This window comes from Echeneis naucrates, chromosome 11, assembly GCF_900963305.1.
Source record: "Echeneis naucrates chromosome 11, fEcheNa1.1, whole genome shotgun sequence".
NCBI classification, from domain to species: domain Eukaryota; kingdom Metazoa; phylum Chordata; class Actinopteri; order Carangiformes; family Echeneidae; genus Echeneis; species Echeneis naucrates.
This window is the reverse complement of record NC_042521.1, coordinates 7,193,168-7,211,579: the sequence shown is the minus strand read 5'-3', so window position 1 is coordinate 7,211,579 and position 18,412 is coordinate 7,193,168. Positions and strand designations below refer to the sequence as shown.

Here is an 18,412-nt window from a genome sequence, read left to right as displayed (position 1 = left end):
AAAACAAAACAGTAGTTATGACCAAATCGGATGTATACAAGAAGAACTACTAAACTACTGTCACCGTGTATATCGAACGAAAGCCAATAGAATTCGTGCATGATGTCACGTGTCACGTGTGACCAATGAAGACGGGGCATGGGGTATGTCACGGTCGGCGTCTTCCTGTAGCCGGACAGCTGTTGTCTGGGTCGTCGTCGTTTGTCCCGGTATTGTCGGCGTTTTAACCTTTTAAGTGACACAATTTTAATTTTTTGACTTTCCTATGACACGACACACACTCTGTCACTCTGCGGCCAGTTTTTAAAAAGGATGAAAAGGCTCGAGAGGAAGAAACAAAACGCCAGAGTTGGGCTGAATGGAAATGGGTCTGTTCATAGAGGCAAGTAAACCTGTTTAATACAGGCCGGTAACAGTGGATATAAATACAGACTAGTTACTCAAACCAAGTCCTTTGTTAAAACCCAAACACGTACGTATGTGTGGATTTAGTATTTAGTGTTTACGGATTTAGCCTGCTTGTTGACAGAAACGTGCTAACAGTCGAGTTAAGTATGGAGACGTAGTAAGAACTTACTGTTCTTCTGTTACTGCAGCCTGCTGACACAAACTGCAGGAACAAGTTGCTGCAGATATTTAATCTGCCTGTTGTCTCTTTGTTAACACCGTTTTTGTGAGAAAAAACTACGGCCACCTTTCTACAAAGGCTGCTTGCGTGGCAGCCTGTCAGCCACATTGGACAGTTGGGGAAGCTGCAGGCTGTCAGCCAGGCAGAGATGAGATGAGATGGGATGGGATGGGAAGGATCCATTTATCCACTGTGTTTAACCAACCAAGCTATCCAAACACTGTTCAAAACACAATGATCTGTCACTGGTTGACTCTAATGACATTGTTTTAATTGTAGCACCAACTGTGCCAGTCTGAATGGAGCCAGAAATTTCCATCAAATATCTGATTTGTGGCAGCAGCAAATTCTGAGCAGTTTTGACGGCTGCTCAATCGTTCGTTTCTTTCATCCTCTCGTCTCTCTCTCCTTTACAGAAGCAGATTGTGGGAGAAAACAGAAGTTGTCTGAGATCCATCAGGCTTTGATCAGGTCAGAATTATTTTATCATTTACTGTGCTTGTGTTAAGCATGTGTAGTATTCATTTGGCCCAGAGTCGTCTTGAAGGACATTTATTTTAAAACTGCTTTGGTTACACACTATTCTCTGAGCACTGACATACAATCACTTAGTGTCCCTGGGGGTTGATAAATAAAATTTGAATAATGTGTAAAAGAGTTAAAATACGTCTATGGCCACAGTTAGCTCAGCATTGTCCAGCAATATACACAAACCTTCAACAAAACCTGGATGCAAAAAAGGAATGGATGAAGTCACACATAAGACCCCGAACTGCCTGCTGCAGCCAACCCAATAGAAATAATAACTAAACCGGCAGCAAAAGCCAAAAAGAGGTCTACTCGGCCTCAATCCCTCTACCAAGAAAAGAAACTAAATAAAACACAATAAATCTGTGGCATGCTAGCTTGCATCAGAGAGAAATCCTCTCTTCTCCATCCTTGACAGAAATGTGACCAGTTGCGTTAAGTTTGGAAGTATAAGAGGGAAAGAGAAAAACCAGAGAGACAGTATGTAACTCATAACAAAAACATTATTTTGGCTCTTTGTGGCTTTTTTACCGGGCTGATTCAATGTTCTCACCAATCAATTATAAGGACGGCTAAAATACTTATCTTTACAGTCATATATTTTATACATAAAACATCCAGTTCTCAAATTTTCAAGAGTGATAAGCCACATGGGAATACCTCCCTTTCTCTGCCTGCTCATCTAAAATGTCCCCTAGTTAAATGGCATGCATTTCTGTAAGGCCTTCATAACCTTCATCACTCCTTGAAATGCTAATTTCATACATGAAGGTGACCCACATGTGCCAGAGGACCAGTGTGATGATGAACATGAGGACCTTGGCATCAGGGGAAAATGAGATGAGATGTGAAATGGTGCAATAATGGAGAATTGAACAAGAATTATGTATTCTTTCAATGCCCTAACAGATCAGCTGAACTGAAAAGACAAAAGCAAAACATCTGTTCACCATTTGGACACACATACTACCATCAATGCAGGACAGATGACACAGTGTCAGGAACATTTTGATGGATTAAAGCAATTGAATCTGACCATGTAAGATTGTCATTACTTCAGACAGAGGCAGTTTATGTCTTTAAAGCAGCTAGCTGGTTTCTACTTTTTTGATTTTTGCTGTATGGGTAGATGTTATTGTAGTGCATTTCACTTAACATTGGCCGATTTTTACTTCTCCATGTACAGCGATCCAGTGGACATTGAGACCCTGAGAAGAGCAGCAGCCAGTAAAGGGGGACTACTCACTGATGAGCTGAGGAGGAAAGTCTGGCCCAAACTACTGAACATCAATGTGTATGATCTGCCGTATAAACCTGGTTAGTGGTATACTTAATGTTTACTAGATGTAAGAGCACACTGTAATACTTATTGCTATTACTAATAACAATTATTTCCTCTGTTGTAGGTCGAGATGTGAGGGAGAACCATAAAGACTACAACCAGGTTCTCCTAGATGTCAGGAGGTCCATGAAGCGGTTCCCTAAAGGTGTGTAGGTGTGTTTGTTATCTGTAAAGATAACAGCATAGATCTCAGTGTCATTCCTTAAACTAACCCTAATCTTGCAGCTAAATGGAGATAACATAAAGTTGGGAGAGCAACAGAGGAGAGTTTCTTATCTAACAGAATGCAGAATGCATTTATGGGTGATATTTATGCCTGTGTTGTGTAGAGATCTCATGATTTATACAACAATTGTAGAAAAACTAGTTGGAAGGAGACTGATTTGTTCAATAATCAATCTTGCCCTATACACACACACACACACACAAACACACACACACACACACGCACACGCGCACACACACACACGCACACACACACAGAGACATTTCCTTGATTTATGTGTGGATTTATTTAAATGGTCTCTGTGGCTTCCCAGATAGTTGTCAAAGTCTCAGAGAGATCCCATTTCTACCTCCATCTTTAATAGCCTAGTGTGTGGTGAAATGTACTGATCCTTGCTCTCCCCCAGGTATGCCAGCCGCAGAGAGAGCTGTTCTGCAAGATCAGCTTATTGACATCATACTGGAGGTTTTGAAACGCAACCCTCAGCTCCATTACTACCAGGGCTATCATGATGTGGCTGTCACTTTCCTGCTGGTGGTTGGAGAGCGGATGGCCCTCGCCATGTTGGATAAGCTCTCCAATTATCACCTCAGGTTGTATGTTTTCTTATCAAAACACTTATCTCGGATTGTATGTTATTTGTGTTGTGTCGTACATCATTCAACTCACACATTTTTAGCTGTAGTATTTATATAACTTCTACCTGTTTTGTTTGTCTGCAGGGATTTCATGGATCCTACTATGGACAGCACTAAACACATTTTAAATTACCTGATGCCTATACTGGAGCAAGTTGATACAGAGCTACATGACTTCATGATCAGGTACATGCAGAGAAATGCACACTTTTCAAATGGATAACAGTACTTTTATGTTTAATTCTTTTTTTAAAACCCCTGAGTCATTTTTACTGTTGCACTGAACACATCTAATTGTCTTATCTTAATTGGGATCTAGTTCTTTCTTCTACCTTGTTAATTACAAGAAAAACCTGTGCTAAATGTAATGCACTGCAATGTAATACAAGTGATTACCACTAGAGGACACCAGATGGTTGACTTTCGCTTGAGCTCTTCACAGTAAAACAAAGTGCTGCGTGGTTTTGCAAAAATTCCAAAATACATCTGCCTCTTTGGGAAATCTGTCAGATGGTCCAACAGATGTTTCAGAGGCCTTTAAGTCCCAACAAGGTGTGCGACATCTCCTTTAATTGTGATGTCCTACAGTCTAATTTTCCAAAAATGATCCATGATTCATTTGTAGGGCATTGAATAACATAGATATAAAATCCTTTGAACATATAGCGAGTTACTGAAGGTTAATTCTGCAACGTGTGAAGTCATACTGGGGTTAGGAATTGTTGCATACTTGCCCATTTTTATGCATGTGCTTGTGTGTGGATGTGTTTGGCTGCTTCTACAGTACCTAAGTTGTCTTGTTGCCTGTTCATAATTGATGCTGCACTGGCAACCTTCATTTCTGCAATCCGCCTGTCGATATACAAGCTCACATAAACACAAAAAGCAGAGAAAACACTTCAGGATAAGCAACAATGGACCTTAAGGCTTTTTTTTTTTTTTTTATGGCACGGTTCCTCTTCTCCTTACTGCCCTTCTTATTTTCGACTCTTTTATTCACTCCCCCTGATCCTGATCCTTTGTTTCCTCACTGTCTTTTACTGCATTTTATCTCTCTGTCACTCCCATCACACATGCTTTTTGCCCTTTGTTCCCGCCATCACTCCCACAGACATTTGTTTAATTGTCCCTCCTTTCCCCTCTTCCTCCCTGAATACACCTATTTGATATATATCAACAATCTGCTAGTATCATTTGTTTGAGACTCTTGAAAATAATCACTGGTTTATTTGAGGATCTGACGTAATTGAGTTGTTAGCTTTGTGTCAAAGTAAAGAAAAGTATTTCAGAGGTTGCGTTAATGAAAAGTTATTGTAGTTTCAGTGTTTTATGATCGTGGGATTAAGCCAACCTGCTGAAGGGGGGTGAGGATACTGTTTGCATGTGAACGTTCTCTTTGGCCTTTCTGTCCACCACCTGACTGATGACTTCTAAATGGAAATTTTTCGGAAATGTGGTATTTAGGATTCATGCTGGTGGTTTTCCACATTTTATCCACCTGACTATAAATGACCTTATACTGCTTGTTGCCCACAGCACCAGTAGTTATAAGAGTAGTCTCCAGCCTTCAAATCAACTGTTGGTTTTCACTAATCTGGTATGACCTCTAGTATGAATCTGGCAGAGAATTGCTGTTTTATTTTCTTACCAGTGTGAAACTGCCTATCATTGGTTTTTATTGCAAATTTTATTGCTTTTATTTCTTTCTTTTCTGTTATTACTTTTTATTTAAATTCCAATAACATGTTGGCACACAGAGTTTTCATTTCATGTGGCTTTTCAGTTAAAATAAGAGTTAGATAAAAATGAAAATAGAATGACAAGAGAGACACAAAAATAGGATAAAAGATATAAAAAAAAAAAAAACAAAAACATTAAAGTGCACTACTGTTGTTTTAATTAGAGTTGCTAATGCGTTTTGTGTTATTTTGCTTTTCTTTTAGAGCGGAGGTGGGAACCATCTTTGCACTCTCCTGGCTCATCACATGGTATGGCCATGTCTTGTCAGAATTCAGACACACCCTCAGACTCTATGACTTCTTCCTGGCTTCACATCCACTGATGCCCATCTACCTTGCAGCCACGGTGAGAGGATGTTGAAGCTAACAGGAAATGAGCAAGAGGCTGTGACTTTGTTTGCCTGTAATCCAGGACGCTCACAACTAAATACACACACACACACACACACACACACACACACACACACACACACACACACACAGGCAGGCACTCATTCAAACAGTAGATGCATGTACACTGTGAAGTCACTGGACTAGTTAATTAGATACCTCCTAATGAACAGAGGCAAGAGAGTGAATGAAGTGTACAGAGAAAAGAAGGACATAGGGAGAAATACAAAGGGGAAGGAGAAAAAAAAAGGATGAAGGAGATGAAGGCTGCAAGAATGGCGAGGAAAGCTGCCTGGTGTTTGATGGAAAAGCAGGGACAGAAACAGCTCGCAAAAGGTGTTTTTTTTTTTTTTACATTTCAGATTTTTTTCCCTGTTGCTCTATTATGGAGTCGCTTCTTCAGTCTTCTGGTATTTTATAATCACTGCTCGGTGTAACCATCCTCTGCTGGAACATATTTGTGCATGTCTGCATGTAGAAATAATTCAATTGTTGTATGTCTGTACTGTACATGTATTCTTTTGAGTTTTGGGGGTTATTTGTGTCTAAAGAGGCTTTGCTTTACTGAAGGGCTTTATGCATGTTTATTATTGTTTACAGTTGTGCTCAATTTGCTAATTTGCAGTGTGCGTGTGTAGAGGCTGGACAGAGGGAAAGCTCTTTTTGAAGTATATAAAACAACAAAGCAGAATGTAGTTCATGTTTCCTCCAAGGCTGAGTACAATGCACAGCATGGGAGGGTTAACTCTTCAGCTCCCTGTTTTTGCTCCTTCTGCCTCACAGGTAGAAAGGAAAATCAGAAAACAGCAAATGTACAACATTTACAACATGTTTCATGCTTTACCACAGTGATAAGATGAAGAGTTAAAACCTCTAACCCCTCTTCCTCAGATTGTATTGCACAGAGAGAAGGATGTGAAGCAGACAGAGTGTGACATGGCCATGGTCCACCACCTCCTCTCCCGCATCCCTCAGGATTTACCATATGAACTTCTAATCAGTCTGTCCCAGGACCTGTTCGACCAGTACCCTCCATCGTTACTGGCCAAGCGAGCAGCACTGCAGTCTCGAAAGAGGTGAGCGGCCGCCATGAGATGACTACAGCTGTAAATACAGTGCACTGAAGAGGGTAGCACGAACACAACTGTTTAACTTAAGTTTCAGAGTAATGTTTGTCTTTTGGCAAACTTTCTCCAAACTTACAGAAAACTGACATAGAAAGGGTCTTGTGGTAAAACTATTGTAAACTTGCTCTTTGGGATGAATTTTAGCTTTGTAAGTAAAATGAAATTGTTGCAGCTGACTCCATATTAGACAGCCCAAGCAATTTGACCAAGAGTGCAGATTTAACATTTTCACTTGCATGGCATTTTAACTTTATAGATTTCTGAGCAGCTGTTGGGCCTTGAACAACTATAAATCTGTCATTTGACTAATCGATTAACCAAGTGGTTTATAAAATGCCGGAATCAGAATATCCTAGAGCTCCATGTTTTGTCTTACCAAATAGTAGAAATGTACCAAATTCAGACAGATAAAGAAGAGTAGCAGCAAACATTTACATTAGAAGATGGAAATGGGGAGCACATATGCTTAATAATTGACTCAGTTATCAAAATTATTCCTGTGTGAGGTCTGTCAGCCAACTAATAAATTATTGTGCTCAAATTCCTTAGGATACATCTTGCCAGTGAAATGTGATTACTTGAGTAAGCAAGAGGGGGTGCTAGAAAAATATATTAAGACTCAGTGATGCTGCTGACATACTCAATAACATTGTGTGTGCGTGTGTTTTTCAATGTTTTTACTTTTGAGGATGGAACAGTAGAGACACACCTATATTCTCTCTATCCCTGTCAGTGACCTGCAATCTTCCCTTCAGTCATTGTTCACTGTAGGTTGTGACATCACTGACAGGAGGCCTTGACTGAGCAATGCTGAAAGATACTGATGTCCTTTAATCCACAGCTTTCTATTCACAAGAAGTACTGAGTTAGCAGTTTTCTGAAATCATCAATAACTCTCTGCCTCACCTGCCTTCATCTGTCAGTCCATCCATCCACCAATGCTTCCCATCAGACCCAGCTCTGTTTTTGCTCTCTTTTTCATCATCTTCTTTCTCTTTTTTCTGTCTCCAGTCTGTCCATCAGCACCTTCCAGGCATTTCAGCTCTCCACCTTCCACCAGAGGCCAGACTCTGTTCTTCAACGTCTCACCAAAGCCCCGGGCGCCACCACCTCCAGACACGGTAAAAATAGTAACTGTAATCTTATTACTAGCTCTAAAGACTCCACACATACAGCCAGTGCAGGCACTTCTGTAGATGATTGAAGAAATCATGAATTCTTGTTGGAAGCAATTCACGCTTCGGGAAAAAATGAACATTGACTGTGAGATTTTAACAAACATTTTTACCTCAAATCGTTTGGTGGATCCACACTTGTTCGCTTTTTTTGTGATCTACATGAGAGCACAAATCTTCAAAACAAGGCAATAGTAAATATGTTATCCCCAACAAATGATGCCCCCCTTTGGGCCAATCAATAACAAGTAAACAAATATTGTAGCACCCCCATCAGACCAATCAAGTGCAAATTTAAATGTGCTAGAACAAAACAGAGATGCATTATTCCCATAGGTTTTTTTGAAAATCTGATCAGCGGCATCTGACATATTGTCCATGATGTACAGGCAATCAAAAACATGTTCTTGCATTCCCCTCCGGCCAGACAGTATTATTAAAATTAATGCACACCATTCCCTGCAGTTTCATCAAAATTCAATTAGCAGCATCCAACACAAAATACATAACAGACAGAGAAAGGGCTGATCTATACCACCTCATGATTTAACTTTAGCAGAGAATGAATTCAGCAAGCCCGAGAGATAAGTTGGCGTGTAAATCTTAAACCGGAGATAAATGTTGACTGACTAGTGGACTTAAAAAAGATAATCCTTAAGATTTCCATTATATTAAACCAGACTAGGGACAGTTTGCATATGTTCAGCAGTGGCTATTCAGTGTATATTGCCGTATAGTTTTGTTTGAGTGTTTAAGTCCATTCTTTAGCTTCGCAACAATGGTTTAATTGATAATTGATTGATTTGCTGACGAACGTGCAAACGTCAAACCTTACTTGGAAAACGAACGAATCGTCTTTCAGACTCTGTCAAAGTATATTGTATGATTACTGGCAGAGGATCCTTTCTTGTATATGACTGACACTGTGGCATATTTGTTAGGTGTGGCTATGTCTCGCACATAAAATTCTCCTTACAGCATTTCTTCCCCTTCTGTCAGAAAAGTGGTACATGTGAAATGCTGCTTGTCTGGTGTTAAGTTACTCTTAAAAGCAACATGGCCTCTCTGCTGGCATTTTATTTGGCTGTACTGTAAACAACTGTACAAGCTTTTCCTCTGGTGCTTCATTGACAGTGTAATTCAAGATGAGCTTCCTGCAATCAGTGTCATAATTTCCTGTTAGGTTTCAATAAATGAAGTGTGGCAGAAAATGTACGACCACACTCTTAATCAGTCCACATAACTTCAGCTTCAAACTCTCCACAATAAAATCCTCTTTCTGTAAAAGTTGTACTATTCAGTTATTGGTTGATGGTTGTTGGTTATAAAAAAGGCGTTCATGTTAATGTATGACCATTCTGCCATATAATTGTTTATAGTTAAAGGTGTATCAAATATTTAGTCTACCTTCATTAACATAAATGACTATAAGTATAAATGAAATGAAAATGAAATAACTGTCAGTGTAATAGCAAATCACAAGCAACATGCTTCACACGTTAACATGTTAAATTAACATCCCTCTAAAGAAAAAGCACAACATCATAACCATATAACCATATTAGACAAGATATATATACTCTCAGCCAAGTCCAACTTCAGGTGCAGACAATGACATTAACTATTGGACTGTGGTATTTTGACATTCAGGCCTGGAAGCAGCTTTGCCCCAGGACCAGGTCCAGCTGTGGGGGAAGGGGAACAGGATGGTGAAGATGGCAGTGTGGGGGCTGTCTGCTACACTCGGGGTTGCTGTGTTCGCTGTGGCTCAGACGGCCATGGACTGGGGACCTGAGGTGCTACTGCAACTATTCTGACGTGGCGGTGGGACTGTAGACTGTATATACACACTGCCATGTGGTGACAGCAGACACACATCTGCTCTTCTGACGGATCAATATCACATAAATACATACACAAATGCAGACTTTGAAAAATCTCATCCTGTGCTCAGACGGCACGGTAGAGAAAAACAGGAGGTCAGTTATCTTGGTTCCAAACAGGTTGTTGCTACTCAACCACAATGAACATATGTTAACCACTACACAGCCTCAGGATGTGTGTGCATGTGTGTGAGAAGGTGTATGTGTGTTACATGATTTTAAGCATGCATGCCAGACCTTATACCACGTGGCAGCAGGCCTGTGGCCTTTTGGGCACAGGCCGGGGGGGCCCAAGTGGCCAGCAGGCTCCAGGGTCAGAGCCTCTGGTTTTAAGGAACTGGGAACATTTCTAGATGGAAAATCAAATCAAATAATCAAAAAGAAAGAGTAAAACTATTCAAGAACCAAAATGATAACCAAGAGATGCAAAACAAACCCATGAGCGATGTAAAAGGTCTACAAAGAGTCACAAAACAACCACAATAAAAAATATTGAGTGATCAAATCACCTAACAGATGCAAAACAAACACAAAATTAGAACAAATGGATTTAAAAGAACTGCAAAGAGACAGAATTTAAAGATAAACATCTTGAACTACTACAAAAACAAACCAAACAGCTACTGAAAAACTATCAAAGAGACAAAACAACCTCAAAGAGATGAAAAATCCACAAAGGGAAGTGTGATATGTTGCTTTCAGGGGCGAGTTCTCTCATCATCTGTCCATGCGTTTGAGACACTAACAGATCTTACTTCTTTTTTAAGCTGGTGCTCGAATGCCTCCATTGTTATACCAGGTCAGATGTTTCTCTGTCCATTTAATTTTAACTGATTATTTTTGCTGATAACTCGCATTACGTTTTTCTTTCCTTGGATTTCTGTTGAAATGCTATTGTATGGTTGTTGGATCAGCAGCCATAGCTGAGAGCCAATAGTGCTGGTAGCCAGCAGGATGACACAAGAATGCAAATTATTAAAGAGCAGTGTTTGCTGCTAAAAGCTTCCAGTTTAAGCAAAGAGACAGCAGGAGGGAAAGAGGTAGTGATGGAGGGACAGATTTTCCTCTGAGTCTTTTAATAGTGGGGCATCCACATGCTAGTCACTTATATTAACAGTAATGCTTGACAGACAACACAAGTTGTATTTGGCACAAAATGGGGATATCTAGCACAGCATACAGCACGAAATACAAGCAGTTGGCCCTTTGCAGGTGCATTTTGCAGGGGGAAGTGAAATTCATATTCCTAATATTATTTTTAATATTTTCTTTAGTTGTTTTTATCTGGCCCGTTGCTGCTGAAAGAATATTAGGAAGACACCACTACTTTTACATGCATAAAATATTTAGCAGGTTTGCGGCAACATCCACCCTGAACAGCCATCAACAGAGCTTCAGCACATGGACACAGTTCTTATTCAAATTCTCTTCGAAAATTCACTAATGTGCTTTAGAATAATTTTATAGCGACAATTTCAGAACAGTTGGAGTGATAATTTAAAAATGAAGCAACAAAAAGAATTGTTTTGTTTTCTTTATTTGTGGAAATAGTTATGTTTTCCTTAAAAAAAAAAAAAAGCATGAAAACCTCTGTAGATATTGTTGGATTGAAGGCAATCGCAGAGTTTCATAACCTGAAAAGTTAATATTAATAATACAGGCTGTTTCTACCTGAGATACATACATATCTACGGAGCACTGGGTTTTCTCCAAACAGCAAGGCATGCTCTGGTTGTCGACTTATGATCTGAAATATTTATCAGCTTTTACTAGCATGTGGCCAAACTGCTGCATCTATTAACGCAACTCCACTGGAGTCACAACACTCTCCATCCTTCCTATGCTATCAGATATAATTGTGTTACATCTGCACACAGCTGGATATACAGTCTGCCCTGTTGATTATAGTAACTACTGAAAAAATGAATTCATCTTGTATGTTGCCAAAATTACAGTATGCAGCAGTAGATTAAAGGCAAAAAAACAAAAGAATGGGAATGACGGGTTGTGGCGAGGCCTCTTAGCAAGTATAGGAGGCTGCAAATTCATTTCAGAAATCTAGAGAGTGCCAGAAAAATGTGTTTGAGTTGGGAACAAGACTGCCAGTCGATCTCACAGGAGAAAACGTCAATTTGTGTGAATTTGATGAGTGATAATCAGTCATTTTGTATGACAGTCGATGGATCAATCAATGGGCTGGAAATCAGTCGCTTGGTGAATAAATAAGTCAGCATCTTGTCAGTTAGTCACCTCTCAGTCTAATGAGCTGCACACATTACTTACTAGTGTTTGTGTGTGTGAGAGAAAGTGTGACACATGGGACAGTTATTGTTAGTCACAAGTATCTTTTTTTTTTTTTTAAATCTACTTTCTGGGCATCTTCACAATTTTTATTTATTTATTGGTATGGTGCTCTCTGTGCCCTTTTATCAAATGTCAAATTATTTATTTTATGAGGAGCGATCAGATTGGCTATTATATTATATTTCTTGCAGAGAATTAGTTAAGAAGATTGACTCCAGAGTTGAAGGACTATTTTCTCTTAAGTGTTTGTTTTATGTGCCAGTGGATTAAAGTAGTAAACATAACTTTATAAAGGGAACATGTACTGTTTTATGGTGTATGGTTGGCAGTGATTTGTTCACTACTCTGTTACGCACTCATCATCTTGCAGTGAAAGTAATTCTGTTGTCACTGCACATCCACGGTGATATGCTACAAGTGATTCATTTCAGCAGTTTGACCACTCAAAAGACTTTTTGTTTCGACTTGATTGCCTGCCTAATTTGTCAATATGCAGGAAAAAAACCCTTTTGACTGAGGTCTGTGATCTTGCAACATATGTCTCAATGCTACTGTGTAGTTGTATCTGTGCCATATAGTTTTACACAGTAACACACACACTCGTACTTGGAGAGATGGGTGGTGGTGCCAGATCCTAATGAGGATTAATTCCTGCCGCTGGCTCTTGGCATGCTAAAGACACTTTCGTCTTGCCTTTCTTTTTTTCCTCTCATTCACACTTAAACACCTACGCCAACACCTGTACTGGTCTCAGTCTGGCAGATGCCTTAGATGAAAAATGACTGAAGCGTTGGTTTGAGTGAAAGCAGTGTTAAATGTAAATGTTGTTGCAGGTGTTGATTGCATTTCCAAAGCTCGCTCAAAAATCCTTTTTTTCATGGCCATAAAATCAATGGAATGTGCCATTTTAAACTTTATTCTTGAGGAAGTGAATATAGTAGATAAAGGACACCTAATTTAATCTTTTTCCGTTTTATTATTAGGTTTGTGCTGCATGTTATCAGTTCACATCTGCAAATATTCTGAGGTTGATTTGCACTCTACTCATTACTTTACCAAAACAAATGAAATCCTTCAAATAATTCATTGCAAAGATGATATCAATTTGGCTAGACCTGAAAACTTTTAGATTTTATTTATTTATTTTTTAATTTTAGCCCAGATCTCTCAATTCAAGTGTTTCTGTAATTTATGCTGCAGGTTTAATAGAGAAAAACAAAGTTGTTGTCTCCCCCCCCCCCCCCCCCCCCCCAAAAAAAAAAAAAAAAAAAAAAAAGTTATTGGAGCAAAATTATGAAATCACCTCAGGGTGTTAAAGAGCCCGATGTTGAACTCCCAGTGAGTTTGTGTTGAGCCTCTGATGATGCTCTGCTCTCCCCTCAGGTACAAAATTTCCCAAAAGGCTTGAACATATGAATTTTTTATTTGTATTTTTTTAACAGATGCAGGTGCAGATTTAAGCCAGTCTTTCTGTGTTTTTCTGTAGGCATTTTAATGCATGTTTCTCATGATGCTTATTAAGGTACAATCCGTATCTGTGAACATATCAGGTTCCTTGCACCTTACACTTGTATTGAAATGTTTGTTTAACGTATAGATGAAGCAGGTCAGTGAATAAATGACAAAGAAAACACTTCATGCTGCAGTGTGACAGTTCATTTTTTTATCCTCAGAAACTATGATGTTGAAAAAAAAAAAAAAAAATCTAGCCCCAACGTTCACTCACCATCACCTCAACCAATGACAAACAGCTTATAGTGATGTTTCTAGTTTAGACTTAAGATAATTACAACGGTGCAGTTTTAAAGATGATGGTGAAGAAGAATAGAAGATCTTAAGCCCCCTTTCCACTGTGTGCTTGTGTGTGTTTGTACTGTACAGCTGTTGTCTTTTCATAGGCTGTGTTAAACTGGCCTCCTTGGAGAAATGAGGTCAGAAATGTGTGTGTTTATGGGACACGGTGCTGCGCATCTGTCCATCTGACCCCCAGGGAAACAACTTGCATTAGAGAGCTAATCAGAGACATGAGGTGAGGCAGAAAGGCAACGTTTAAAGAGGAGCAAGAGATGAGAAGGAGGAAAGATTAATACTGTAGAAAAAGACATCTGGTGGACGTGCTCGAAGTAGCTGAGGTCTTGGAGAGCGTGTATTTAAAAGCAGTCCCATGACGATTTCTAATGAGCTGGAGTGGAGCTGAGTCTGGGTCTGATCAGAGTTGAGAGCAGATGTGGAGAGGAGTGGTTTGAATTTATACCCGAAGCCGTCTGGAGGTGTTATGGCCCTAATTTCAACACTAAATGACGACCAAGACCCCTCAACATGCCCACACACACACAGTCACACACAGTTATACACACTTTTCTCTGAACCTCCATTCCTGGTTGTAGACGCTCATCCCAAACATAACTTGAGACTTTTACATCTGGCCTTCTGTTGGTAAATAAAACCTTTAATTCTAGCTTTCTGTGAGGTTGCGTAATCTTAGCAACACTGTATGTGTGTATTTTCATGGACTGCATGTGTGCGCTTAAGCTTGGAGCACACAAATGGAAAGCTCAAAGGAACAGGGGAGATTGGTAAGGGAAGAAGGTGCAGTATGTATGTGTGAGTGGATGCAAGTAGAATAAAACTGCATGTTTGTGTGTGAATCATTGGGCATGCTGGGGACAGCAGCTGCTCCGGGGGTCTGTCTGTTTTGTTTCTCCCCCGCCCCCTGGTGACACAGTGCACGCACATACACACTGACACAGTCACTCGGCCTCAGTGCCACCAATAAAAGGAGCAGCAGCACCTCAACTTTCACCACTGAGCCGTGACCAAATAACTTTTTAATTTTAATTCATTCATTGGACTTAGTTGTGCAAACAGAATAAGCACCGTGTTGCCTTTTTCCTTTGTCTTTTTTGAATTGATTGAGTTGATCCTGTCCCTCTGGTTTGTAACCCTGGAACAGTGCCAAGGCTTTAATTAATTGGTGACACATTAATGTTTTAAAAATGCATGAAAATCAATGGTAATTATCTCGAGAATCTTTACATTTGGGATGATCACAGTATGTCCTAAAGCAAGCCTGATGAACAGTAATCTATCATGTAAACATCTCAGACGAGGAAGAGAGCTTGTACATTGAGATGAGTTCCTGTTTTGTGTATCTGTAGTAACTTATTCTAATGCAATTTCATAACTAACATTCAAATCAACAGCCAAATTATGTTAATGAATGGAGAGCTTCAATATGTCAGTCTTGATACTTAATAAAACGGATGTGATTTAAAAAAAAAAAAAACAAAAAACAAAAAAACAATCTGTTTAATAGTTTGTCGCCTTCAGGTTTCAAACTAATCCAGCTGTAATTTAATGTGAATATATAGCAATATAATGTGAAACAAGCTGCAAGCTCACATCATCTGTCAGAAGTTGTGATGGTGAATGTCTGCGCGCATGCTGCCTATTTTGCACCATCATAATTAATTTGGATTCAAGTTTTCTGGGCACTTCATAAATCTGCCATCTGCATCAGCTAGTCAACAACCTTTCGTGTCCTGCTTTGTCACTGAACCAGCTGTTTGGATTCTCATAAGTTGTGAGCTGCAACACCAAACCAAATCCTTATGATAGACCTTTTGCAGCCATTTAATCTATTGTTGATACAAAGATAATGATGGCAGTAAATATTTTTTGAAAGTAGCTTTTTATTGTAAAATACTGCAGTGTGGCCACGAGGAAGTGGTTTAATTTCATGTCTTGGATCAAAAACAAGTAAATGGGGGTTTTACCTCTTCCCACATCGCTTTAGTTTAGACTGGAACTCACAATGTGATCCCACAGGCAGACGCGCACACACACACACACACACACACACACACACACACACACACACACGCATGCATACATACATACAACACACAAACTCCTTTTTCTGCTCCATTCCCTCTGCCCAGTCTTTCAGTCTGTCATGGATCAGAGAACATGTCCCAAAGTGCTGTACGGACAACACACGTGCAGCATGTCCCTGCACACTCGTGTGACTTTACAGCTCCAACCTTGTACAGTTAGATGGATGTGTATGTGTGTGACTGCACATGCTTTGTGAAGGTCCACCAGAAGAGATGCGGTCTTACTTGCTCTGACATTGTGTTTAAATTAGGGTGACCCTTAACGTTGCCTTGAAACAACTTTGAAAATGGGGTGTACGAACCTGTGCTGTTAGATTTGGATGCTATTAAATGGGAAGTACAATACTGAAATTGAAATTTGATGTAAATCATTTTTCTATCACATGATTTATTGGCTCAGAAACAGTAATGAAAGTTTTGGCATCATGTTTACCACCAATTTTTATTAGTCATATTTTGACTCGCCTCTTAATTTCATTTTCGGTTTATTTTATGCTTTTTATGATCACACTGTTCTCACTAAAATACATCGAAGTCCTGAAGATATCCCCAAACTTATTTTCCTTTTTATCTGTCGTCTGATACAGTTTCTGGTACCAAATCTCAGGGTATCTGTGAATATTACATACCAATTTTATACCAGCACCCTCTTTTTTTCGCATTAAAAGCTCATTTATATTGCAGGTCCAACACTTTTACATTTTATTCTATTAAATTTATTGTTTCATTTTAGCAGTTTTGCACTTTATTCAAAGGAAGTAAAAAAAATATATAATTATTTGTGATTGGCGTAAACAGCTGACATTTATTCTATTTAAGGTGCCCCCTGTGCAAAAGCACATTTTAAGGACATCACAGAATGCCAGTAATATTTGTAAAATTGTTTTGTGTTATTAAAATGGCTTTGAGCAAACTATATTTGGTTGACTCATCTGCTTCAAGTTCATCACCCCTTTGATGAACCTTGGTTATACTTTACTCTTGTGTGCACTTACCCTCCAGGTGGGTTACATATTCATTGTGTAAGTGTCACATCTGGCTGATACAGTGTTGGCGTAGTGAGCGTCCCTCGTTGCCAACAAAGTCTGAAGGGACAGATCAGCATATAAACATCACAACACTGTGGTAGATACATTTAGTGAGTTGTGAGACAACACATCAAATCAAAAGCTCTCTTGTGTCGCATTTAGAGACAGCAGGAGACGCTGGGGATGACCATAGTCTTTGGGGCTCATCATCTTTCATGCGAATCCATACGGTAGACTTTCAGATTTTAGTCTATAACAGCCCAATTAAAATACCAAATACAAAGATCAATAGAATAGGACATTACAATTAATTAACCATGATAAAAATACCAAAATGCTGTAGTAGATACGCTGTGTTTAGCCAAAAAGGCAAAAGTTGGACTCTAATTGAAATAAACCAGGATTAAGGGTTACAGAAACATCAAGCAGGTGTGATTTTACAAAGTGAAACTGGAACATGGCTTATTGCTTTCACCTTCTAACACATTAAAGAAAGTATCGTATTACTGTGAATCTCTGATAACCCTGGGGCCTCATTAGCTCCAACCAGGCCCCGTCCATACAGCTCTGTTAATACCTAATACTCATTACTCTATGTGTGCATTTATGCCTCTGTGTGGACATTTCAGTCTGACCTCTTGAGCCTTTCACACATGAACTCTCATCCCCCCTGTACTGACTTCCCATTGGTCCCAACCTCTGCCGACCTCACCTCTGTTTCCATGGACACCATAGGAATTAGGAAGTGCCCCATAAAGTCGTCGTTGTCTCTGATCAAGTTGAAAAAGTATTTGCTGTGTTTAAGGTTTGAAAAATACTTTGATACTAGATGTTATTTGCCTTTCCAACAACAACAATGATGAGCATGCTCACTTTCCGGGGATTGACTAGGTGCACAAATGGAAAATGTGCTTTTTCTTTTTTTATAGTTTCATTGCATTTGCGTGAACACGTCTAGAAAGACTTTCAGACTAAACACTTATGGCCAAGCCTTTTTTTTAAAGCTTAGATTAAAAGAGGATAAACAATTCACAAGAATAAATGACAACATAAAGGAGTTAAAATAAACTTCAAGGCACGAGCTGCTGAATTGATTCTGAACCTATAGACGAAAGATTATTGATAAATACGTATACATTTATGGCCTACATGCTTTCAAAAGTTGCACATAGTTTTGCAGTCAAACATCCCATCCTTGCAAATATTAAAGAAATACTTCACCCTCAAGGCTATCTCCCTGCCCTCAGAGTTCAAATGGTTGTTTAAAAATTATTTTCCAGTTTCTGCTGATCTCCGCTGACTGATTTCACAGTTTGGTATTTGGTTAAAAGTTTCTTCCCCTTTCTTCACTGACTAATTTAAGATGTGTCATAACTAAGTCGTGATGTCTTGTTAATCTTTCAGACTAGCTCTCAGTGGCTGGGGCTTGCTCAGCCACCATCCATTATATCACCCTCACATAATCTAATTTACACACACACTCTGCAGAGAAGAGGCTAACAAGAGAC

General features: G+C 39.3%; 1 protein-coding gene across 3 annotated transcripts; it reads left to right on the top strand.

Annotated features, from left to right (window-relative positions):
- The first annotated feature begins 184 nt into the window (after positions 1 to 184).
- LOC115051350 (TBC1 domain family member 20) lies at positions 185 to 13,256 on the top strand. 3 transcript variants are annotated; one of them, XM_029514751.1, is made up of 10 exons: positions 185 to 382; positions 1,051 to 1,099; positions 2,343 to 2,473; positions 2,563 to 2,643; positions 3,131 to 3,317; positions 3,447 to 3,548; positions 5,306 to 5,447; positions 6,383 to 6,567; positions 7,630 to 7,745; positions 9,435 to 13,256. In XM_029514751.1, the coding sequence occupies exons 1-10, from the start codon at positions 313 to 315 to the stop codon at positions 9,608 to 9,610; spliced, it is 1,239 nt and encodes a 412-aa protein (XP_029370611.1). In that variant the 5' UTR covers positions 185 to 312; the 3' UTR covers positions 9,611 to 13,256. The 3 variants fall into 3 exon arrangements, with proteins under 3 accessions (XP_029370611.1, XP_029370609.1, XP_029370610.1); XM_029514749.1 differs by having other exon boundaries at positions 1,045 to 1,099; positions 7,630 to 7,739; positions 9,444 to 13,256; XM_029514750.1 differs by having other exon boundaries at positions 1,045 to 1,099.
- The last annotated feature ends 5,156 nt before the right edge of the window (positions 13,257 to 18,412 follow it).

What these genes read in the sequence shown, in the direction of transcription:
- LOC115051350 (XM_029514750.1), top strand. Translation starts at nt 313, where the DNA reads ATGAAAAGGCTCGAGAGGAAGAAACAAAACGCCAGAGTTGGGCTGAAT. An exon ending in AAATGGGTCTGTTCATAGAG is followed by an intron (nt 383 to 1,044) that starts GCAAGTAAACCT and finishes TCTCCTTTACAG; the next exon opens with AAGCAGATTGTGGGAGAAAA. An exon ending in CACCTCCAGACACGGTAAAA is followed by an intron (nt 7,746 to 9,434) that starts ATAGTAACTGTA and finishes CTGTGGTATTTT; the next exon opens with GACATTCAGGCCTGGAAGCA.